This window comes from Narcine bancroftii, chromosome 2, assembly GCF_036971445.1.
Source record: "Narcine bancroftii isolate sNarBan1 chromosome 2, sNarBan1.hap1, whole genome shotgun sequence".
Classification (NCBI taxonomy): Eukaryota; Metazoa; Chordata; class Chondrichthyes; order Torpediniformes; family Narcinidae; genus Narcine; species Narcine bancroftii.
In genome coordinates, this window is record NC_091470.1 from 87,235,871 (window position 1) to 87,261,633 (window position 25,763).

General features: G+C 41.7%; 1 protein-coding gene across 9 annotated transcripts in view; it reads left to right on the forward strand.

Moving 5' to 3' along the window:
• Window positions 1–25,763, forward strand: part of LOC138753865 (gephyrin) — a 549,882-nt gene that overhangs the window by 158,265 nt on the left and 365,854 nt on the right. For all 9 annotated transcript variants that reach the window (XM_069917383.1, XM_069917389.1, XM_069917386.1 and 6 more), the window contains exon 2: window positions 476–554. In XM_069917383.1, coding sequence (XP_069773484.1) covers window positions 476–554 — 79 coding nt within the window. The remainder of the gene's footprint in view (window positions 1–475; window positions 555–25,763) is intronic.

Sequence of the window (25,763 nt, forward strand, 5' to 3'; positions counted from 1 at the left end):
ATAAGATGCGAAATGCAGGGCTGCCTGAAATGTTCAGCAGGCCAGTCTATGCTTATGGAGAGAGGAAATATTGAACCAATAATTCAGATAGGTGACTTTCAGCATAAATGACCAATAAAAGTGATTGATCCTTAATTATAAAATTGAATCCTTAAGACTGCACCATGTCCAGATGGTAGAAGAGGGGCTCTCCACTTTGGGAATAATTATAACAATGAAGAGAGCGACAGGTGGGTCAGAACAGGGCTGGCATGGAGAACTCAGGGCAAGCAGCAGAGAGCTCTGAGTAGCCCTTGAAAGACTGGTAATTTCAGTGATGCACTGGAACTCAACTGGTGGTGAAATTTATTTTCCTTGCAGTTGACACTGTGTTTAGAAGAGCAGAAAGGAAAAGTTCACAGCAAAGATGAAGGGGGAGGGAGATGTGTTGGCAGTATTTTGAAATATCATGCGGTTTTCTGTTCATCTTTTACAGTGAGTGATAGCTGCTTCAGAAACCTTGCAGAAGATAGAAGTGGGATAAACCTCAAAGACCTGGTCCAAGATCCTTCATTGTAAGTATAGTTCAGCCAAAAGCAATGCACATTTTGTAAGAGGATTCTCTTCAAATGAGTTTTGTTTACTGACAATAACCTAATTTATTCTGCTAGGTACTTTCTATGTAATTGTCATGACATTGTATTCAAAAAAATAGAGGGAAGACTGTAATTCTTTTGTTGTAACACTGTCCAATTAACATTAAGACCTAAAAAAGTGAGTGGGAGAAAGGTCTTGAAGAAATTTCGTCTTCAAACTTGCACTACAAATCATTGTTGGTGACTTTGAACAAGCCTCTCTCAAGGAACTGCTGCCCAATTACCACCAGCACGTAACCTGCAGTACCAGAGGTGTCAACACACTTGATCAGTGCTACACTAAGATAAGGAAGGCATTTTGGCAAATCGGATCACTAGGCTGTGCTCCTTCTGCCCTCATACAGTCAGAGCATAAATAGAAAGACTAAAGAGATCAGGACATCCAAAAGATGGTTGTGGAATATTGAAGAATGATTAAAGGACTCCCTCAAGTCGGTGAATTGGCAGGTGTTCAGGAACTCAGCTGAAGTCAAAATGATTACACCAGGGCCATTACGGACTTTATGAAAATAGCTGTCCCCACCAAATCATTCAGGGTTTTTCCCAGTGAGAAGCTCTGGGTGAACAATGAAATCCGGAACCTGCTGAGAGCCAGATCACAGATATTTAAGTCCGGAGATCCATAATACTACACAAGAAGCATGTACGACCTATGAAAAGTTATCTCCCGGGTAAAGTGGAGATTCCAGATGAAAATGGAAACAACGAAGGATACAAAATAGCTGTAGAAGGGCCTAAATGATATAACCTGCTACAGAACCAAATCTAGTGCCATGGGAGTGCAAAGCTTCATTCCCAGATAAACTCAATGCCTTCCATGTCTAATTTGACCACCAGTTAAGGGAGACCCATTGTGCACCCCCAGGTCTCCTGATAATCCTCCACTGTCAGTATCTGAAGATGTCATGGGGGCTTCCTTCAAGAAAGTGAATCCAAGGAAAGCATATGGTCCAGACGGAGTACCTGGCTAAGTACTGAAAACCTGTGCTGACCAACTTGCCAGTGTCTTCATGGATATCTTTAACATCTCATTCCAGCAGGGTGTGGTACTCTATCTGTTTCAAACAGGCGCTAATTGTCTCAGCAGAGTTTGGTAATGTGCTTAAATGACTATTGACCAGTGGCTCTCACATCCACGGTGATAAAGTGTTTAGAGAGGGTGGTGTTGAAGCATATCAGCTCCTGTCTGAGCAGCAACATGGTTCCATTCCAATTTGCTAACCATGGCAATAGATCTATTGCAGATACCATCTCACTGCCTCTACACAAAGCTCTGGAACATGTGGAGAGCAAAAATACATACATCAGGATGCTCTTTATCAACTGCAGTTTGGCATTAGACACCATTATCCCTTAAAAACTGATCAGCAAACTCCAAGAACTAGGCCTCCACACCCCACTGCAATTCGATCCTGGATTTCCTCACGTCTAGACCACGATCAGTGGGGATTGATAAGATCATCACCTCCACAGTCTCCATCAGTACCAGAGCACCACAGGGCTGTGTTCTTAGCCCCCTGCTATACTCACTTTACTCTGTACGCCACAGCAGCATTTACAAGATTTACTGGTGATACCATGGTAGTTGTATAAAAGAGCACAATGAGCCAGCATACAGGAGGGAGATTGGTGTATTAACAACAACCTCACACTCAATAGCCCATTTCACACTTGCAAGGAAAATCTTCTCAACGTCGGTGTAAGATGACATCATCTCTTGTCGGGGATAGATGCCGGCATTGCAATTAGGCAAGTGTAGAATGGACAATTGCATTCTGGAATTGAAATGACCCAAGTTTTTGCATGAATGCAGGAATGTTAAGGTAGAAAAGATTAAAATGAAGGTGTGCTCTGTTAGACAGAATCAGACACACACAAGGTAAAGACTGTTCAACAGGCTTTAATCCACAAAGACTTCCACAGAGCCAGGCTGGCTGTAGCTGCAGTAACTCAGAGAGACTTCGGAGGCTGGCGCAGGCTTATATCTTGGAGGGTGATTGACACCCGACCGGGTGGGGCTTGATCCATTCAGGTCGACTGATTGACAGCCGGCCAGGTGTAGTCCTGTCCCCCTTACTCTCCTGCTGGTACAGAGGTTGCCCCCTGCAGTAGGCCAGTGGTGTACCACCACAGAAAGTATAAACTTTGCCGTGGGAAAGTCGCAGCAGGAGAGAGAGGATATAAATAGCAATAGCGGACAATTTTTAAAACAGCATGGGGAAGTTGATAGTGCTATAGCGCACAATTTATAAAGACCGTGGAAAAAAGCGATGGTGGACTTGACTTCCCAGAATGCCATGCCGCAGAGAAACATTTCCATGAGTGCTCAGTGCTTGTAGCTGTGTATACAACCCTTTCTCTGTGGCATGGCATTCTGGGAGGGTAGGTCTGCCATCGCTTTTTTCCCCCACAGTATTTGTAAATTGTTTGCTATAGTGCTACCAACTTTCCCACACTGTTTAAAAATTGTCCCCTATTGCTATTTATTTTTAGCACTTTTCCACGGTCCCTTATAAAGGTTTATTTAGGTCGGCACATCAACAGGAGCCAAAGGGCTCATACTGTGCTATACATAAAGCTTAATTATGTTATAACTAATTTGTTCAAATATAAGATCATAATACATTGATCAGGATTTAGGGCAGGACCACCATCGCTCAATGCGTCATGATGTTACCAGTAAAACAGTTCAAATCCTGGGGATGGCTCCTTGCAAGTGTGAATGCATACAGTGTCCCAGTTAAGAGTGGTCAAGTGTGAATAGCAAAGACACCATTTCTATCCTGGGACACTGAATGGCCGATTTTAGTGGGACCCAAGTGTAAAAAGGACTACTGTCAACCAAAACCAAGGAGCAGATTGTGGACTTCAGGAGGGGAATACTAGAGGTGTATGATCCAGTGATCAATGGGAGAATCAGAGGTGGAGAGGGTGAACAAATTTAAACTCCTGGGAGTTACCATTTCAAAGGAACTTATCTGCATTATGGCTCGGTATGAGGGCATCAATACCATTGAGTGGAAAGCCCTTCAAAATGTAGTGGACACTGCCCAGAACATCACAGGCAAAACTCTACCCACCATCAAGAAAATCTACATGGAGCACTTCTATTGGAGAGCAGCAGTAATCATCAAGGATCCCACACCACCCAGCACATGCTTTGTTCTTGCTGCTGACATCAAGAAAGAGGCATATGTGCAACAAGACTCATACTAGTTCAGGAACAGTTGCTACCTCTCTACCATTAAACTCCTAAAAAATCAACCTCAATCAGAGACTCATTTGTAAGGACTCTTACTTCACACATTATTCAATATTGAATATTTTCTATATTGTACAGTCAGACTGTTTGCAGTCCCTTCTTTGTTTACATTTCTCTCTTTTGTATATGTTTTGCACTACTGATGAGTAGAAATTCTGCCTGGCCTGCAAATAAAGAATCTCAGGGTTTTAGGTAATGTCTGATGATAAATCTGAACTTTGAATAGTTTGGAACTATTGGAAGTATTTTTCAGAATTAAATGATTCATTTGAATCTAAGTGAAAATGTACCAATAAACTATCAGAAAGATTCCTTTGCAATTTCAAGTGCCATTTTTGATTTTAGTTTACATTTGGTGCACTAAATGCAAAACTATCAATCAATGTGCAGTTGTATTCTCTCTGAGCAGGAAGACTTGGACTTTCTAAGGTGGGCAGGAAGTGGCTATTTGCAGGTAAAGGGACATTTGGCAAGTAGGAGGCTTTTAAACACAGATTGGATGAGTTCAGGGCCAGCATCTTCATGTTGGATGGGCAGGATTGGGGACCATGGTTAACAAAAGATAAATGCATCCACTTGCATTTGAAAAGGCAAGGACTGATTCCAGATTGGGCTTGGGCTTTTATGCGTTGGAAATAGTTTCTCATGAATTGTGGAGAATTGAGGAAATTAGAGTGGAAGTCATTGTCTAGATAGGCTTCAGCTAGGCCTTTGACAAGGCCCTGTGTGGTAACCTGGTTCAGAAGATTAGATCACATGGGTTTCAGGGCAAGGCCAGCAAGTGGATACAAATTTAACTTGGTGTTTAGAGTCAGAGGGAGGTAGCAGAAGGTTGTTTTATTGATTGGATGTCTATGACCAGCATTATACTGCAGGGATTGGTGCTTATTCCATTGTTGTTCATCATCAATGCAATTTGGATGTAATTGGCATGGTTAGTAAGTTAGTGAATGAGACCATGGACGGCGATAAAGGTTGTCTGACATTTCAACATTATCTGGATCAAGTGGGCCAAGGAATGTCATATGGAGTTTCACATGGATGAGTGCATAAATGTTGCATTTTAGACAGTTAAAGTAGGACAGGACTTTCACAGTAAATGGCAGGACGCTGGAGAATGTTGTGGAACAGCATTACAGGCCCATTATTCCCTGAAAATGGCGACACAGCTCGACAAGGTGATGATGATAGCGAATACCTTGCTTGCCTTCGTCGGTGAGGGCATTGAGCACAAAAGATGGGATATCATGTTCTAAATGTACGAAATGTTGGTGTGTATAATGTGCAATTTAAGTACCTGCCTCTAAGAAGGATGTCATTGAACTGGAAAGGGCATAGAAAACAATGCTCAAGGATATTTATGGGTTTGGTAGATGTTTTAAAAGGAGGGACTGGATAGGCTTGGGCTTTTTAACTCTCTGGAGTGCAGGACACTTGATATATAAAATATTTGAGGGGCATAGAGAAATGGTCAGTCTTTTTATCAGGGAAAAAGATGAGGAGTACAATTTCAAAGGGGCCCGAGGAGCAGCTTTTTCACACAATACATTGTGGGCTAATGGAACAAGCTGCCAGCAGAAGTGGTAGAGGAGGATAAAATTACAATGTTTTGGAGACATTTGGACAGGAATTTGGATCAGAAAGAGAAAAGAGGAATTTGGGCCAAATGCATGCAAATGGGAAAAGCTGAGGAAGGCAGATTAGTGGGTCTCGGCAAATTGGCTGATGGGCTGGTTTCCATGCTGTATCACTCTGTGACTCTTCATCTCAACAATGTGCCATCTACTTCTCTTAGTGGATGATCTTTCCAAGCAACTGTGCCATCTCAAAGTTGATTCTGGAGCTCCTCTGGCATTGGGGTTCACAGTCATGTTGTCAATCAGAAGATCAAATAAAAGGGGCTTTAATTACCTCATATGTACCTTGCTATCTCGTAACCTGCAGACTATTGCAAGAATGGCCTGAGAAGTACCTCACTGTCTGCTGACTTGCAGACTATTGGAGGAAATGTACCTCTGCAGCTGAGAACCAGTCATACAGCAGTTTAAAAAAATCCATGCATCCTTCTCCATGTGAAAACAAATTGTATCCTTGTTTCCCTCTCAATACATGTTTAACCTGGTTTCAGAAAGCCAACTGTAAGAGACTGACCTACAAGCCACCAAGTGTTGCAATCTGCAACCTGAGCTCTGAAAGCTCATCAAATACAGTCATCTTATAATATCCTACCTGAGCCATGACAAGCTTGCTTTCAATTGTGCTGAAAGCTCGTGTTGGTGGTGGGGCAGTGGGGGGGGGACTTTGACTGGGTAGGAAGTCAGTAGAAGTAGCAAGTAGAAGCAAAAGTTAACCATGAAAATCTGTAGATTCTGTGGTTGAAGTAAAAACACAACGCTGGAGAAACTGAGCAGGTCAGTGTCCTTTATATAGCAAAGGTAAAAATACATAACTGACGTTTCAGGCTTGAGCCCTTCATCAATGTACAGAAAAATGTTGGTGGGCGTACCACCTACTGACATTTTTCCTATGTATTTTTACCTTTGCTATATAAAGGACACTGTTTGACCTTCTCAGTTTCTCCAGCATTGAATTTTTACTATCAAGTAGAAGCACTCACTGGAGTTGTAATTAGACATTCTGTCAGCCAGGAAGTAATCTGTTGTGCACAGAATTTCATGTAGTAGTCAATGACCCTGCAAAGTTAATTTCATTAATATTGGTTTGTGACCTTGTGTTAATTTTTTTAATGGCCATTAGAAGTGGAGAAAGGTTGGATGTGACTGTCTGTTCAGTGAGATGGTGCTGTACATTCAAGATTCCTTTATTGTCATGTAGGAATACACCAAATAACTGCTGTGTCAACCGTGAAATGCAGAAGACATAACACTTAACTGTCCTGTCCTCGGGAGACCTAAATAATTCTTGCACACGAAACAACGGTTTACTTCAACAATTTCACTACACTGCATTTGTTCCGTGCTTTGCATGAATTGGTAGCAACGCCACCCTGAGCTAGCGGTTGCTGCAATTTCAACTCCCCTTCCCACTCCCATAATATCCTGCCTGTCTTGGGTCTTGTCCACTGGCAGAGTGAGACCTGATGTAAACTAGGGGAAAATACATTATATTATGCATGGGCAGCACACAATCCAGTGGTATGGCTTTTCCAATTTATTGAATTCTCTCCTCTTTCCCCTTTCTCCCCTTTTGTTGTGTCCTTGAGTTCCTTCAGCAGATTGAGTGTGTGCAGATTCCAACATCTGAAGACTTCTGTATGTCTCAGAGTAACTGATTTGCTGAGCTACTTTATTCAATACACAATGGTGACCCTTTTGTTATTTATTCATCTTTTGGCCTTTAGCCTTATTTGTGACATATTCAGTAGATAAAATAAAACTGAAATTTTGTTGTTTAAAAACAACCAAATGCACCCATTTATATGACCAAACCCACACAAACCTTGCCACACATTATCAATATTGCATAAGATCAAAAAAGAATGAATAGGAGTAGGCCATCTGGCACATCAAGCCATTCAATGACAGGATGGCTGATCTGATAATAGGCTCATCTCAACCTACCTGCCTTTTCCCCATATCTCTTAATTCCCTTGCTATGTAAAAATCTATCTAATAACCTTGTCTTAAATGTAATTACTGAGATGGTCTCTACTGCCTCAATGGGGAGCGAATTCTGCAGATTCACCAACCTCTGGTGAAAGCAGTTGCTCCTCATCTCCATCCTAAATCTACTACCCTGAATCTTGAGCTTATGTCCCCTAACAATGTAAGCGATTTACCTACCTCTCTGTTATCAATGCCTTTCATTATTTTGTATGTTTCTAGAAAATCTCTCATTCTAAATTCCAGCGAGTGCAGCCCCAGATCACTCCATCTCTCCTCACAGGCTCAGCCCTTCTTTCCTGGAATCAAGCTGGTGAATCGCCTCAAAATCCAGTGCATCCTTCCTCAAGTAAGGAGACCAGAACTGAATGTAGTACTTCAGATGTGGTCTCACCAGTACCTTGTACAGTTGCAGGAAAACCTGACTGCTCTTAAATTCATTGCCTCTTGACAGCCTCCAACACCCCCAAACTAACCTGTGATTCATGCACAAGCACTCCCAAGTCCTGCACCTCAGTATGCTGCAATCGCTTTCCATTTAAATAATATTCTGATCTTTCATTTCCTTCCAACTTGGATAACCTCACATGTGCCAACGTTGTACTCCATCTGCCAGATCCTTGCCCACTCACTTAGCTTATCTCTATCTCTGCAGACTCTCAGTATCCTCTGCGTAATTTGCTTTTCCACTCACTTTAGTGTTATCAGCAAACACTACACTGTCTCCTCTTCCAGATTGTTTATGTACACTCTGAATAGTTGTAGGCCCAGCCAAGAGTTGGGGTGTAGGGCTGTTTTTCTGGTTGGCAATTGGTGGCATCCTGCTCATCACCGATTGTCAACCAGAAAAACACCCCCAATTCCATGTATCCTTATCTTTTCTGTATGTCTTATTAATAGAAACTACTATAGCTAAGGGGGTACTATAGATCAATTTAAAGCCCATACCAAAATTAAATCTCCTTAATGTTTCAAATAACTAGTTTCACTTCACTCTGTCAAAAGTCTTTTCAGCGTCTAGAGAAATTACAAATTCTGGAATTGTCTGAAGGGGAATTCAGTCTGATCTTTAGATATAACAGAGGGAAGAATATTTTCCAATCTGCCAGCTAGAATCTTAGAAAGAACCTTAAAATTGACATTCAACAAAGAAATTGGCCTCTAGGAAGTAAATTCAGTCAGATCGTTTTTGGTAATCAATGAAATTGACACATCATAAAAAGTTGTCGGTAAGGTCCCAGAGAAGACTGAATTTTCAAATACTTTACAGAGTTGAGGAGCAAGTTAATTAGTAAATGATTTAAAAAATCCCACCATAAAGCCATCTGGACCTGGAGCCTTGCAGATTGAAGAGAAGATATAGCTTAGGAAACTACCGACTCTGAAATTGGAGCTTCCAACAAGTTTTGATTTTCTTAGGAATACTCTACCTTTTCAAAAAATTATCCATTAAAATAGAATTATCAGGAAATTCAGATTTGTATAAAATTCACTTTTTAAACTTACTTGCACAAAGCCTGGTCCCAGCATTCTCTCGTCACTGTCCATGATCCTCCTCTCTCCGCAAGGGTCCCAACACTTACCAATTTTGATTTTAACATTGTTGATTATGTGATATTAATTTGTCCCAGTGAGATATTGGACATTGGAGAAAAATGTAATAAAAGGGTTTTGTGATTAGTTGTTGTGTTATTGATTCTAAAGCATTGAAACAAGAGGATTTGTATTAAGAATGAACCATGTAAATTATCAAGAAAGGTAGCTGACAAAGTTTAGATATTATGTTTCTCCTGAACTAAAGAGGTGTGTAATATATCATCCTCTGTGAACAAGAAGTATCAAAGTTTTTTATATAGCCAGTAATGTTTTGAAGCAATGTTACTGCTTCATTGTTGAAAGCAGGGAAACTGCTTTGCTTCTCAGGTTACGCTGTCCATAGCACCAGGAAAAGTCATCCTTGTGACTTTTCAAATAATGCTGTAAAAATTTTACCCACTTGACAAGGCGGATGGAGCTTCTGTTTTAATGCCTCACCAGTGTTTCTGACTGTTTCTTCTAAATGCCAGTCTTGATGTTGTGCTTAGACCTCTTAAGTGGCTTTTAACAGTGGCAAGGTTCCAAACAGCTGAGTCACAGCCAACGGAAGGGGGGGGGGTGGGGAAGAGAGAGAGAGAGAGAGAGAGAGGAGGAGAGGAGTCAACGAGCTAAAGGGATTGAAGACATCACAAGGATGAAGTGATAGTAGTGTAATTAATATCTGCTTCATGATCTGTAGATTTGGAAGATTTCATGGCAAAATGATAGAGCAAAAAAGAAGTGAAGCCATGGATGGATTTGAATAACCTGGCTGAGTATTAAGTCTTAATTACACATGGTGGCCATTGGTGCTTTTGTTGCAGGTATTCTAAACACAGGGTGTGGTACATTAACTGTACATTCATTTCTTTGAATATTTTCACGATTGCACAGAGAGATGTCTAACACACGTATAGAAAAGTTCTTCAGAACAATTCAGAGGAGAATCTTGCATGTATCGAGGCATAGAAGGGACATTATTACAAATATGGGTGCCAAATTTTCAAAAATAAAACATAGCATATTTATGTCTCAAGCTATATGTAATTTTTTTCCAAAGGAATACAACTTTGTATTTCTGCATGCCATCTTGGCATACCTAAAGATATATCTGATTTCCAAGAAACTGCAATACATTTCCTCGCCACTGCTACTTTAACAAATTCCAATTGGTTAATTAATAGTTTTGGTCTGTCAATATTTCCCAATGAAAATAAGTCTGGATTTTGTGGAAAAGGAACTCCTGTAACTTATTCCAAAAACTTCTGTATGAGAATGTACCTTTACAAGTGGAAAGCACCGCTTTGGACGTAGCCCTGGCCACTACCCTCAACCAGGCAGGCAGGCCAGTGGCATTTTTTTCTCTGACATTGTAAGACCACGAGCTCCAAATCCCCTCTGTGGAAAAGGAGGCTCAGGCTGTTGTAGAAGCCGTGAGACACTGGAGGCAGTACCTTGCTAGTAGGAATTTACATTCTTCACTGACCAGCACTCTGTTGCATTTATGTTCAATAACGTCAAGGGCAAAATTAAGAATGACAAAATTGCTAGGTGGAGGATCGAGCTCTCCACGTACAGTTATGACCGCCTACTGGCCAGGAGCCCTTAACGGCCCTCCAGATGCCTTATCCAGAGGAAGCTGTACCTCTGCACACACCGGTTAACTGCGGTCCCTACATAATGAGTTCTGCCATCCAGGGGTTAACTGCGTGGCTCATTTTGTCAAGGCGCGCAATCTGCCCTACTACATAGAGGATATCAGGGGAATGACCAGGTCTGTGCGGGGTGCAATCCTCACTTCTACCGCCTACTGATCAAGTCATCAAGGCCCTTTGAATGACTCAGGGTCAATTTTAAGGGACCTCTCCCCTCCACGAGCGGGAACACCTTCTTCTTTCATGAGCAAAGAGCTATGTCAGAACCTGCTGGCAAGGGGCATCGCATCCAGCAGGACTACTAGCTACAACCCCTGGTGGGGGGGGGGGGGAAACAAGATGAAATGAAAAAGCCACAGTCTGGAAGGCTGTCAAGCAGGTCTTGAGGTCAAGAGGCCTTCCAGACTCAGGCTGGCAGGAAGTCCTACCTATGGCACTCCATTCCATCTGGTTGCTACTATGTAAAGCAACCAACACTACTCCTCACAAGCTCCTATTCAATTTTGAGAGAAGGTCGGCATTGGGAACTACGCTCCCAACCTGGCTCACCACTCCTGATCCGGTCCTTCTCAGGAAGCATGTGAGGAGAAGCAAGACCGACATCCTGGTGGAAAGGGTGAAATTACTTCATGCCAATCCCACATAAGCCTATGCATAGTACCGAGATGGCAGGGAGGATACCGACTCCATCAGGCACCTGGCATCTGCCAGAACAGAGAGTCCGTTGCCTCAAGTGCCCTGCGAGCCCCAGAGCTTATTTTCATCACCCCCAGCCAGTGCTTTGAGAGATCTGGCTTAGGAGGAAATTGCATCCCCCTCCACCTCAGAGCCAGAAACCCAGCCTGCTGTTCCTCTCTCACAAGGGGACAAGGAGCCCAAGCCCTCCAGTCCTGAGGATCTCCAGACCCCAGGACTGCTTAAATTTGTAAATAACTGTATATTTTTTGATTTTTTTTTCTTCTGAATCTATGTTCTCTGACTTCATCCACAGACCCTAAATTCTGCAGTAAGGAGTGAATGCAGTGAAGTGGTGGGGTATTATACTGATGGCTGGCTCCACCCCATCTATTCATATATAACCCTGGTTTCCCTCCCTGATCCCTTCCGAAGACCATTGTAAGACCCTGACCTCAATTATAAGCTAATAAAAGTGTGTGTTTTCACTCCAGTCATGAGAGCTTTTATTCGTGCTACAATCTTCAAACTGCTCTGTTTCCACCTTGGGTTAGTAACAAATGCCCACTGCAGTCTTGACATTTCCCCTCATGTGCTTGTTATGTGAACGACATCACATCCTTCTGGTTTCTCTGATTCTGATATGTATGTTCTGATGATAACACCTTCTGATCCTTCCTTCTTTCTTAATTGTGTTTTCCAGAGTTAATAGGGCATTGAAAGGCAACAGTTGGTTTTTTTTTAACCGTCTACCTCACCAGCCTCCATAGTTAACAATTTCCACTACATTCAATGTTATGGCATCACCAGGCAGCTCTGCTCCCCTGCCCCTTCTGCATTACAGAGTTCCTCTGGAGCTCCCTGCTTCACTCTTCCCTTCTCCACCAATGGCAACTCCACTTCTCATGGTACCTTCCCAACCAACCATAGGAATATATCACCTGGCCTTTTAGCTCTTCCCTTCATATCATCCAAAAACCAGACACTCCCTTCAAATGGAGCAGGGATGTACTATGCTGCTTCCATTTTAGTGCACTGCATTTGCTGCTCACAATGTGATCTCGTCCTCTTGAGGGAAACCAAACACAAATTGGATAATGACTTTGTTGTATCCTTGCTCATTTTCCCAGTTGACCCTGACCCTGTCACTTCTATTTTTCAGCGAACTATGGCTTTTTGCGCTCTTCCATTGAAACACAAATGCAAGCACAAGTTAAAACATCTCTAGTCTTGACTGAGTACATTACAGCTTACTGTCTTATTCCAATGAAAGTCCATCAACATGTAGCACAAACTCAATTTTTGCTCACTCCACTCAACTGCTGAATTTGCTGAATATTTCCAATTTTCAGGAACTGCAGTTATTTGTATCATTCACTGGTTACAATGATTTTTAAAAAAAATCTCCTAATTCATCTCCCTCAATTTACTTCTCCACCAGACAGATCAGCTGCATTCACCACCTCCCTGCAGTCAGCACCATCTCAATTTGCACCAATCAACAGCTCTCCTCTCCTCCTCCACCATCTCTATCACTTCAAATATGTTTATTTCTAACTTTTACTGGTTTTAATGACATGTCATCTGCCTGAAGTGTCTCTCTCTTCTGATGCCGTCTAACTTGTCTGACTTGCTTCTCCCTCTCTGACTGTAAAAGGTGCTTAGGCAGTGCCTGCCAGTGGCAAATCTGTCTGCCTTGCAGCAGGCTAAAGGGAAATTTCATGTAAAGCGACGCTGTTTTATTACTATAATAATAAATTGAATCTTGTATGTCCCATTTTTATTGCATCTTCTAGTAATTATAAATTATAACTACTCTAGAGATTATATTTTTGTAGTTTGTGCAGAAATGATCTCAGTAAACATGGGAAAATATTAGTTCTTTAGTACTTTAAACATCACTTTGTATATTTTGAGCAAAAGCGGTAAAATTTTAAAATACTGAGATGTGACATTTCTTTTTACACAGCTATTCTAACTAAGATTATTTTTTATTCTTTAACTCCCTGTACTTTAAACAAAAATGTTGTGGAACAAATGGAAAATGTCATTGGTCTTGCCTTCATTTTGGTTCACACAAAATGTCAAGTTAATAATTTGTAGCAAGGTGAGAAGCTGTCCCTGGAAGTGAAGTGAGCAAACGCGACACAGTGAAATTTTAGATCTAAATGTTAAGTGATCCACTCTGAGGGATTAATAGGGAGAAGGAAAATGCATAATTTTAAAAGACATCAAGTGGGAGTGTATGTGCATGATTGTATGAAGGTTTTTAGAAGTATATTTTTAGGAAAAAAATTATGTGGGACCATAGAACATCACCAAGTAAACAATTAGACTAACCTTCAAAAAAAATGGTTAGGCTGCAGATGGAGTCATTTAATTGTGAACATTAGGTATGAAGAAGGCCTTGGACATGGTGCAAGAGTAGAGTAGAAGAAGCCAGCTGAGGGTCTGCAACTGATTGCAAGAAGCTACCAGCCAATGGTAATTCTGTTCAATGTGATAAAATTCTTTGAGATGTTGGTTATGGCACAACTCCAGTTTCAGGAAGGACCTGAACTCATTTCATTTTACCAACCACCTGAACAGGGTTCCTTCTTGTTGGTTCTGCACCCAGTACTGGAGCACTTGGACCACAAGAACACTTGCATCAGGTTTTTGTTCATTTTATGCAGCTTTATGTTTTGCCCTATCAAGCAACGACATTGATAATTAAATTCCAGGATCTGGGGCTCTGTCCCTCACTTTAAAACTGGATGCTCGAATTCCTCACTGCAGACCCCAATCACTGGCTCAACAATTTCCTCCCTCACTTCCCACAGTAGCCATGGTTAAACCTCATCAGGTCTTGGTGACTTTTATCAATGGTTATGCTTTTCAAAACCTATTTCTTACTGTCAACATGATCAAGTGTTTCTGTCCACTACATCCAAAGTCTCCACTCTAAGATGGTGACAATCAATGTTAAGAAAGTTAAAATCACCCATCATTAAAACTACATCTACTCTTCAATATTCTATTACTATTGGGGCCCCATAGTATACATACATCCAGTACAATTATTGCCCCCTTCCTGTTTCTGATTTCCACCTACACTGACTCAGTAGACAATCCCTCCACTACGTCTCCTTTTCTGTAGCAGTGATAGTATCCCTGATCAGCAGTGCTACTCCCCCACCTCTTTTACCTCCTTCTGTTTTTTAAAAAATATCTAAAGCCCGGCATGTTCAGCATTCATTCCTGCCCCTGAGACATCGAAGCCTCTGTAATAGGCATAACGTTACATTTCCACGAATTGACCCACGTTCTGAGTTCATCTGCTCTATTGCTCCTTGTATTAAAGTACACACATTTCAACCCATCCAACATTTATGTTCCATCCAATGCCTGTCCTTCACAGTCTCACTATACAAAGTATCTGCCATTTTGTCAACTTCTCCATCCTCTGACCTAATGCTCTGGTTCACCTAGTTTAAACTCTCCCCGATAGCTCTATCAAGATGCAGGATTCCTTTATTGCCATGTAATACACAAAATTCATCAACTTTCACCCGTTGTAAAGACACACAGTTGTGCGACTAGGATTGCCTGGCACACCAAACAATAAGAGAAAAGGAAGCAAAAGAGAGTATCTTCAAAGCCACTGAGTGTCTGTGGATTTGCCTCCAGTGCTCCTGCAGCCTCCTGTTCAATCTGTTGGCAACCTAAGCTCTAGATCCAAATCTCCAATATGATCAGGAAACTTTCAGCGCCAAAGGCCCTTTGGGAGCTCTTCTTACCTTCAACACCTTCTCGAATCCTGTAGACCAGGGGTGTCAAACTCAAATTCACGGAGGGCCAAAATTAAAAACTTGGACTAAGTCGAGGGCCGAACTAAATATTTATTGAAAATTTTCAACAACATCTGCTTGTTTTCTCTTCTTTCAACATATGTAATGTTAAACTTTTTCTTATTAAAATAAATGTTTAATAATAGTTTTGGATAAACTTTCCAGAAGCATTAACAAATGAGAAATAAAATATTCAATAAATAATATTTCTCTATAGAGGATTTGTCAAATGTTGCTAGTGTGCTGTTGAATAGTAAAATCTGAGGGCTATTGAGAATGTGGGAGAATAACATGATTCCTGAAACAATCAAATGGGTGACTGATTGTGGGCATGAACTCTAGCAGGGTTATTTGCCATGCCCTTTTTCCATTGGTACAGATATCCTTTGATTTACACACTTTTCAAGTTTTATGCCTAATGAGCTTGTATCCAGGTGCAGGACCATTTTTAACCAGGAATATATTTATCAGTGTGACATGAAACTATTGGAAGATCGTTTTATCCTGAGATTAAAGTTCATAATACTTACTCAGGCCTGTGTGCGGGAGGGCGGGGTTTGCGGGCGATCGGGTTGGACAATGACAGTGCGGGGGCATCGGCTCTCGCTGCAGAGTGGCATCTCGGCGGATCAACGGCCCTGTCACCGTGAGTCGCGGGACGGCCTGCGGCAGGGAGGGGGAGTGGGCAACGGTCCTGGTGAGGTCAGGCCCCCCCTGAGTTTCTGCCGGACCCCCCTTGACCTGCTGAGTTTCTGCCGGATCCCCCTTGACCTGCTGAGTTTCTCCCGGATCCCCCTTGACCTGCTGAGTTTCTCCCAGACCCCCTCCCCTTGACCTTCTGAGTTTCTCCTGGACCCCTCCCCATTGACCTGCTGAGTTTCTCTCGGACCCCCCTTTGACCTGCTGAGTTTTTTCCGGCTCCCCCTTTGACCTGCTGAGTTTCTCCCGGACCTCCCTTGACCTGCTGAGTTTCTCCCGGACCCCCCTTGACCTGCTGAGTTTCTCCTGGACCCCCTCCCCTTGACCTTCTGAGTTTCTCCCGGATCCCTCCCCCTTGACCTGCTGAGTTTCTCTCGGATCCCTCCTTGACCTGCTGAGTTTCTCCCGGACCCCCTTTGACCTGCTGAGTTTACGAGAACCACATACTTTCGCTCATACATTGATGAGGGGGATCAAGGGCCAAACATTGTCAGGTACCTCTCTGCTGGATAAAGGATACGGTTTAACCCGCTGAGTTTCTCCAGTGTTGGGTTTTCAAGAGGTAGAGTCAAAGGGCCGAAGGGCCTGTTTCTGATCTGTAATGTTCTACGGACCCTGCTCTTCTTTCCGTGCCGGTGTCCCAGGACCTTTCCAGGGCAGTCTCCGCTCTCAGGACCGCGCTGGGATCCCGGTCAGTGGTGGAGGAGCAGGTGAGCGCGGCTAATCCCGATCCAGCCCACGCCACTCCCGAGATTGGCGAGGGGGGGGGGTTCCACCCGACCAGCCTCGCTCTCCACGTGTACTCCGGGCACCCGCCGCTGGTCTGGTGGGAAGGCGCAGGGCGGCCGGCGGCTGGCGGCCGGTGCCCCCATCGCCCGGCGGGGAGCCCCAATCTTCCCTCTGGCGTCCCGACTCCATCTGCAGCTCCAAGAAACGCTGTGCCACTGGGGTTCCGGGTGCTGGGAAGCGGCCTTGGCTTCCCCTGACATCGGCCAGGCCACGCTGCGGTGGGGGGGGTGGGCGGGGGGACACGACAGCGTGTTTATAAAACCACCCACCACTACTTTTCAAGGACCAGGATTTTTCTCTCTCTCACCATGGGACACAGCGGTTACTGTGCATGCGCTATACTGGCACGGCGGCCAGCGGGCCACCTCTAATACATTTTTGATATGATCTTGCGGGCCAAATATAATTATATCGCGGGCCAAATTTGGCCCACGGGCCAGAGTTTGACATGTGTGCTGTAGACTATCAAATCTGCCCACAAGTGTATTGAACCCTTTCCAGTTCAGATGCCACCAGATCTTTTTGTACATATCATATCTTTACCAGAGAAGATCCTAATGATCCATAAATCTGAACTCTGCCTCCTGCACCAACTTCTTAGCTATGCATTCATCTACCATAACTTCCTATTCTTGTTCTCACTAGCGCATGGCACAGGAAGCATTCCAGAGAATACTACCCTTGGGGTCCTGCTTTTTTTAGCTTCCTTCCAAACTCCCTCTATTCACCCTTCAGGCCCTCATCACTTTCTCTAAGTTATTTGTACCACTGGATACCATGACTTGTCACTGGTCACCATCCCTCTCTAGAATTCTTTGGACTCAATCAGACATCTGGCACCTGGGAGGCAACATACCATCTGAGAGTCTTCATCCCTCCCACAAAGTCTGCTGTCTATTCTCACCAATGAATTCCCTATCACTATTGTTCTCCTCCTTTCTTTCCATTCCTTCTGAGGCACAGGGTCAGAATCTATGCCAGAGATCTGGCTGCTGCAGCTTTTCCCAAAAACATTATCCAATTGGTATATTTGTCATTGAGGGGAATTGCCAGAGGTGTACTGTGCACTGGCTGCCTACTCCCCTGGGCTGACTGCCTGCTCCCCTTTCCTCTCCTTACAGTCACCCAGCTACCTGCTTCCCACCTCCTAAGTGTGACTTACTCTCTGTAACTCTTGTCTATCACTCCAACTGCCTCCTGAATGATCCAGAGATCATCCAGCTTCAGCTTCACTTCTCTAACTTGGTCTGAACTTCCCAAAGAAATGGGCAGCAGGGGCATTTGTGTTGCCCCAGATTTCCCACATCCTGCAAGAGGAGCTTACTACTGCCCAGGCTGCCATTCCCACAACTCAGTCTGTACCATGATTAAAGACCTTACTTGAACTTGCCTGCACTTACCTTTGCCTTTTTCCCAGAGGGCTGATGCCACCTGAAGAAGAATAATATAGAAAGTGAGTTAGTGAAAAAGAAAATTAGGAGATTGCATGTGATTTTACCAGATGTTTTAAATTAATTTTTTTATTTTAAATTTAGGCATACGGTATGGTAACAATCCCTTTTGGCCCATAAATCCATGCCACCCAATCATACCTAATTGATCTACAACATCTGGGTTGTTTTGAATGGTGGGAGAAAACCAGAGCACCCAGAGGAAATCCATGCAAATATGGGGTGAACAGACAAACTCCTTACAGACAGCGTGGGATTTGAACCCCAGTCCAGATCGCTGGAGCTGTAACAGCGTTGCACGAACTGTGCCGCCCATCTTATTTCTGACATCTCTCTAGAGCAGCCATTCATAACTTTTTGTTGGTTATGGCCCCCTTCGACTCTGCTCAAAGTTTATGGACCCCTTCCCTGAGAAGCAGTCATTTAACTGGTTTATTTCGTACTTTTCTTCTACTGACTACATAAATCATCTAAAATATATTTTTATCATTTCAGCTATTGGCCTCCCTTCAATGTACTGTGGCTCCCAGGGTTGCTTCCCATTGAGAATGGCTGATTGTGGGTACACAAGTAACATCCCAAAAATAGCTGTACATTGCTAATAGGAAGAAAGGGTGGAGCTCAGGAAAATTACACATCTAGTTGCTGAGCAAATCGTTGGAGCTGTATGTGTCTGTTTATTCCAAGATCTTAAAAGAAGATCTGGTTAGACGGTTCAAGTTTATTCAAAGATCTTAAAAGAAGATCAGGTTAGATGGCTCAAGTTTATTCAAAGATCTTAAAAGAAGATCAGGTTAGATGGTTCAAATTTATTCAAAGATCTTAAAAGAAGATCAGGTTAGGCGGCTCAAGTTTATTGTCATGTACGTTAGTACAATGCACAAATGGTTCAACTTTCTTACTTGCCAAAGCCAAAGAGGTATGCAAGATACATCAGTCACGACAATATACATTGGTTTTATTTTGCATAATTCCCCAGATTTGGAGGAACTTCCATTGGATTAGAAAGTATTCAAAACAAGACAGTAAACACAACAACAAGCTTAACAGAAGAATCAGGATAATAGAAAGCAATATGTTTATCATATGGTTGCACAAGTACAACACAACAAAATTCAAAATAATTAGACAAACTGAACAAGTTTTTGTGAAAGGCACATTTCTTTTGATCAATTTATTCAAATTTTTGGGAGACCTAACATGTTTTGGGTAAAGGGATGCCCGTGGATGTACCATACTTGGATTTCTGAAAGGTCTTCGGCACAGTGCTACATCAAAAGCTATTACCAATTATAAAAATTTTTGTTGTGCAGGAGACAAAATATTTGCTTGGATAGAATATATGCCGGCTCCCAAAAAACAGAGAGTGGGGAGAACTGGATGTGTTTCAGGTGGGCCAGATAAATATAAAGGATGTTTCACAGAGGTCAGTGCTGTAGGCTCAACATTTGACAATTGGAAGACTTGGATTAAGGCACCAAAGGCACTGTTGCTAAAGTTGCTGATAGCAAAAAAATAGACAGGGCATTAAGTTATAAAGGTGACATAATGAACTTGACAATAAACGAGTGATCCAAATATAGCAAATGGAGCAAAATGGGCAAAAATGTGAAATTGAGTGAAAAATGATAGGCTGCAGATGCTGTGATTGGAGTAAACACATCAAAATGCTGGAGGAACTCAGTTGGTCTTTTCAGAATCTATAGGAGACAAAGATATATTGCTGACGTTTTGGGCCTGTGTCCTCCTTCAAGGAAAAGACAGAGGCAGGGATATCAGAAAGTCTCACAATGGGGGAGGAATTCCAGACCAACAAAAGGTGTTAATTGAATATGATAAGGGACTAGGTCTGTGCGAATGGAGAGATGATGGGAGAAGAAGAGGATGGCGAGTTTTTTTAACAAAAGCCAGAGAAATCAATATAAATGCCAACTGGTTGGACGGTGCACTGTTGGGACATGAGGTGTTGTTCCTGCAATTTACAGGTGGTCTTAGTTTGACAGTACAAGAGACCATGGTCAGACATGTCACAAGGGAATGGAATGGAGAAATGAAATGGGTGGCCACTGGGAGATCTACACTATTGCAGCGGACAGAGCCGAGGTACTCAACAAAGTGATCTACATCCCGTCTCTCTGATGGGAGACAAAATTGGGAGCACCAAATGTAGTAGGTGACCCCAGCTGGTTCACAAGTGAAAGGCTTTATTTGGAAGGATTGTTTTGGGCCAGAATGGTGCTGAGGGAAGAGGTGTGGGCTCAAGTGGGACATCTCCTGCAGTCGCAGGGGTAGGTTCCAAGGGGACGATTGGTGGGAAGGGAGGAGTGGACAAGGGAGAGACAGAGGGAAAAACCCCTGTGGAGGGAGGAGAGGAGATCATGAAGTATCTGGTGGAAATGGCAGAGGAGGATGCGTTGAATGCAGAGGCTGGTGGAATGGTTGGTGAGGACAAAAGGAATCCTGTCCTTGTAACGCATTACGGTGGAGGGCCAGGGCTGATGTGTGTGTAATGAAAGATATGTGGGTGAGTGCCAAGTTGATAGAGGTAGAGGGAAAACCATGTTGTTTGAAGAAGGAGGACATCTCTGATGATCTAGCATGGAAGACCTCATCCTGGTTGCAGATGAGATGGAGGAAATGAGAGAATGGAATGGAATCCTTCAGGGGACAGGGTGGGAAGAGATAACTGTGGAAGTTTGTGGATTTATGGAAGATATCTGTCAGGAGTTTTCCTCCTGAGATGGAGACAGAGAGATCGAGGAAAGGGAGAGTGTTGTGAGAGATGGACCAAGTGGATTTGAGGTTGAGGTTGAAGTTGGCAGCAAAGTGGATGAAGTCAATGAGCTCATCGTGGCTACATGAGGCAGCACGAAAAATATCATTGATGTAGTGGAGGAAGAGATGAGGGGCCTTGCCAGTATCAGCTTGTAGCATGGATTGCTCTTTGAAGCAAACAAAACGGCAGGCTGACCTGGGGCCCATTTGGGTACCCATGGCTGACCCCTTTAACCAGGAGAAAGTGGGATGAGTCAAAGGAGAAATTATTGAGGGTGTGTTATGAGCCCAGAGGACCCCAAAACCCAGCAGCAATAGAAATTCACCAAGACAAATGGTCATTTAAACAAAAGTTGCTTTTAATTATCTTTAAACATGAAAACAGGATCAAACTTTAACATTACTATAACTTAACCTAACTTAACCCCCTTCTAATTCTAAATGCAATTCATGTAATGTGTATACAAGTTCAAAAAATGTTCTTTGATTCACAGCCCAATCTCATTTCTCACTCCTCCAAGTTCACAGATTGCATGCAATTCTTAAACTGTGCACATAATTTAACATTTATGAATTTCACCAGGCTTTGGTGCTTGAAAAGTAAATGGTTACTGCTCAGGAAGGTTCTTGTCAGTTTTCAGAGAGAGATTTGTTGCTTGTTGGACACCCACAACTGATTCCTTTAGATCAGCCTCTCTATTGTCTTGCCAAAGAAACTTGCCCCATCAGGGTTTTCCAGATGATAATGTCTTTCTTTCAGGTCACCACAGAGTTCCTTTTTGTTGCCCTTTTTTCAAGGGTTTTAATCAGGCTGAACTAAGAAGTCACAACCTGTTAATTTGGTTTTTCCACCAGCTTGCCATGTTCCAGTCCCAGCTGCTACTGTTGAACTGTAGAATTTAATTATCTTTCTCACTCACTCACTCACTCAGAGCAAACCACATGACCCTCTGAGAACAGCAAACTGCACTCAGACAGACTGCGGCTCTGGACCAAATCTTCCGAGTTCATTCATCTGCTGCTTTCCATTACTCCACAGCATGTCCAATTAACACCTACTTGTGAAGTCCTTATAAGCACCCTTCAAAGTTTTTGCAAAGGCACCCAGAGCCTGCACTGTCTGGCTTGAGCAGAGCTCTGCATTTTAAATGAAATCTGTTTTGAAGTGTTTGTATGTGACCTACACTAAAAAACCTGTCATAATTTATCTCCTATAAAATGTATCTATATACAATATAAAATATAACATAATTTGTCATACTTTCCTTCCACAAAGGAATTTTAACTTGAGTTAAAATTCAGTTATAACTAAACTGACCTTAAAATCACTAAAGTGATAACAATACACAATATAACTATGTAACCCAATGTTGAGAGTATATATTTCTGTATATGATCAATTTTAACATCTTGACATACTATCCTCTATTACATTATTTGTACCTCTGATATGATTAATTTGCACATTATATTCTTGCAATATTGAAAGTTTAACAATCTTCTGTTTTTATTCAAAAATATAAGAGGATTGTGGTCAGTATATATCACATTTGGTTCATGAGAGGTACTGAGATATACAACAAAATTCGGCAGAGCAAATATGATAGACAACAGTTCTTTCTCAATAGTGGAATAGTTCCTTTGATGAACATCGATTTTATTTTTTTGAAAAGTAGGCAACTGGATGGTTAATTTCATTCTTTATGTAATAAAACTACACCTGCTGCCTCCTCACTGGCATCCACTGCTATAAAAAATGGTCTGTCAAAATCAGGAGATTTTAAAACAGGGTTGGCTTAGCATCTCCTTTAAATTTTCTAAAGCTCTCTGACAAATACACACATTTCTCCTCTTACTTCGAAAGATTGTTTAAAGGAAGAGCAACCTCAGCAAAATTTCCAAAAATACCCTGTCATTCCTAAAAAAACCTTCACTGCTTTTTTGCCATAGGGAATAGGAAATTCAGAAATTGCATTCACCTTTGTTTGAATAGGTGCAACTTTGTCATGACCAAAATATGTTACAGTAGCATGTCCAAATTCACTTTTTGTTAAATTGACCAATAAGTTTGCTTTGGATAATTTTGCAAACAATTTGTCCAATTCCCTTAAATGTTCTTCCCATGTGTCATTTTTTTGTGACCAAGTCATCAATATGATTAATTTGCACATTATATTCTTGCAATATTGAAAGTTTAACAATCTTCTGTTTTTATTCAAAAATACGTGTCAACCCTTGGATTACCGAATTAATAATTCTTTGGAATGTTGCAGGGACATTTTTCATGCCAAAACGTAACACATTATACTCATATAAACCGGGGTTACAAAAGCCAAAATATTCTTTCCTCTCTCAGTTAGAGGCACACACCAGTAACCTTTCAACAAATCACCTTAGTAAGTAATTTGGCTTTCCCAATTTTATCAATACAATTACGTATTCTTGGAATAGGATAAGCATCTGTTTTAGTTACAGAATTAACCTTCCTATAATCTGTACAGAACCTAACAGTTCCATCTGGTTTTGGTACCAGAACAAAAGAAGAACTGCAATCTGAGTTTGAAGGTTTAATAATATTTTTTAAACATATATTCCACCTCCTGATCCATAATTTTACTCTTCTGAGTGTTTATTCTATATGTGTGTTGTTTTATGGGACTTGCCTCTCCCACATCCACTTCACGATATATCACTAATGTCCTTTTTTGGCACATCAAGAAACAAATTTGTATATTTCCAAATTAATTCTTTCAACTGCATCTGTTCTTATGACTTAAGATGGCCTAACTTTTCCTCCAGATTTTCCAAAATTGCTGAGTTAGAAGGTGCACAGGTATCTTTAAGGTAACCCTCACAAGATACTTGTTCCATAATCTTATGTTCCATAACTTCCTCAATCCTGTCAACAACTAACACCTCTGATAAAAACTGTTTTCCACTACCCATATGCTCATAATATGATTTCAACATATTCATGTGACAAACCTGAGTTTTATTTCTACGATGTGGAGCGTTAACAACATAGTTAACATCATTCAGTTTTAATTTAACTACATACAGTCCAGAAAATTTAGCTCTCAAAGGATTGTCATGTGTTGGGAATAAAATTAACACTTTACTTCCTGTCTTAAAATTCCTCACTTGTGCTTTCTTGTCAAATAAATGCTTCATTTTACCCTGAGCCATTTCTAAATTCTCTTGAGCCAAAGTTCACACTTTTTTGTAACTTATCTTTAAATTTAGAAACATGATCTAACAAGTCCAACTGCACATCCTCATTAACCCCTGTCCTTTTAACAACACTAAAGGTCCTTTAACCTGATGTCCAAACACAATTTCAAAAGGGCTGAAACCTAATGAATCCTGCACAGCCTTTCTTGTTGCAAATAACAGTAAATGAATGCCTTTGACCCAGTGTTTTCTATTCTCCAGACAATAAAGGTTCATCATATTTTTAAGAGTAGAATGAAATATTTCAAAAGTTCCCTGAGTTTCAGGATGGTACCCAGATCAAATGATCTGTTTTATACACAACTCATAATCAATTGCTGAAACAACCCAGACATAAAGTTAGATCCTTGATCACTCTGGATCGCTTTAGGTAATCCAAAAACTGTGGAAAAACTTTCTAAAGCCTTTACCAGTGTTTTTGTTTTAATATTCCTTTGTGGTATAGCTTCTGGAAATCTGGATGCCATACACATAATTGTTAACAAGTTCTGATTTCCAGTCTTAGTTTTAGGCAGTGGATGCACACAATCCACAATAACCCAACAACAGGAATAGGTTGCAATGGTGCTAACTGGAGGACCCTGGTTGGCTTTCCCCACCACCTGACATAAGTGACATGTCCAGCACCAATTTACAACATCCTTCCTCAACCAGGCCAGAAAAATTGTCTCAATATCTTATTCATCATTTTCTTCATACCAATATGACTACCCAAAGGTGTACTGTGGGCTAGATTTAAAATTTCATTCTGTTAAATTCTAGGAATGACCACCATCCCCCACCCTTCATTAGCAGGAATATCAAGAGGTCTCCATTTCCTCATCAACAATTCACCCTTCAAGTAATATCCACAAGCCATTTCTGTTCACTTACTGCTTTGTCCCTTAAGTCAATAAGATCTGTATCTGTCCACTCTTGCTGAATTAACTCTTTCCTTGACAAAGAGCATCCTTACTCTCACAATTAACCAGTTCATTCCAGACTATTTCAGAAGTACTGGGCAAATCTGTATCAACTAGATCTTCCCCTGCTCTCATCATTTTCTTTGACAAAGACCTTGTTAGAGCACATGCAGGATATATCTCACAATCCTCTTCAACGTCATCCTTACCAGGCTGATTTCTTAATCTCAAAAGACATTCGTTCACAGAATCAAACCAAGTTAGAACAGCGCAGTTTAAATAGTTTAGCAAAATCTTGGTCAGAAAAGATCTGAGCAGCAAGCCTTCACTGTATGTACTTCACAGATTGTTTCATAGGTTTTAATTTATTTGTTTTGGGTGTATGACAAAAAAGGCACAGTACAATGGTTTATGTAGCCCTAATGGCTCCCTTCCTTGATCTTTACTGGTGGATTGTGCTTGATGGTTTTCTACCTTGACATTAGATTGTGAGTTGCAGTGTTTGGATCAGATGATAATGTGCAAATCATAGCAATGTACATTTGTTGAGATGATGTTTGAAGCTCCGTTGATATTGACCTTAAGATTTGTGAAATACTGTACTTTAAAAGTTTTAAAACTTAAACATTTTGATGGATGGAAACAATGCATCCTACAGTTA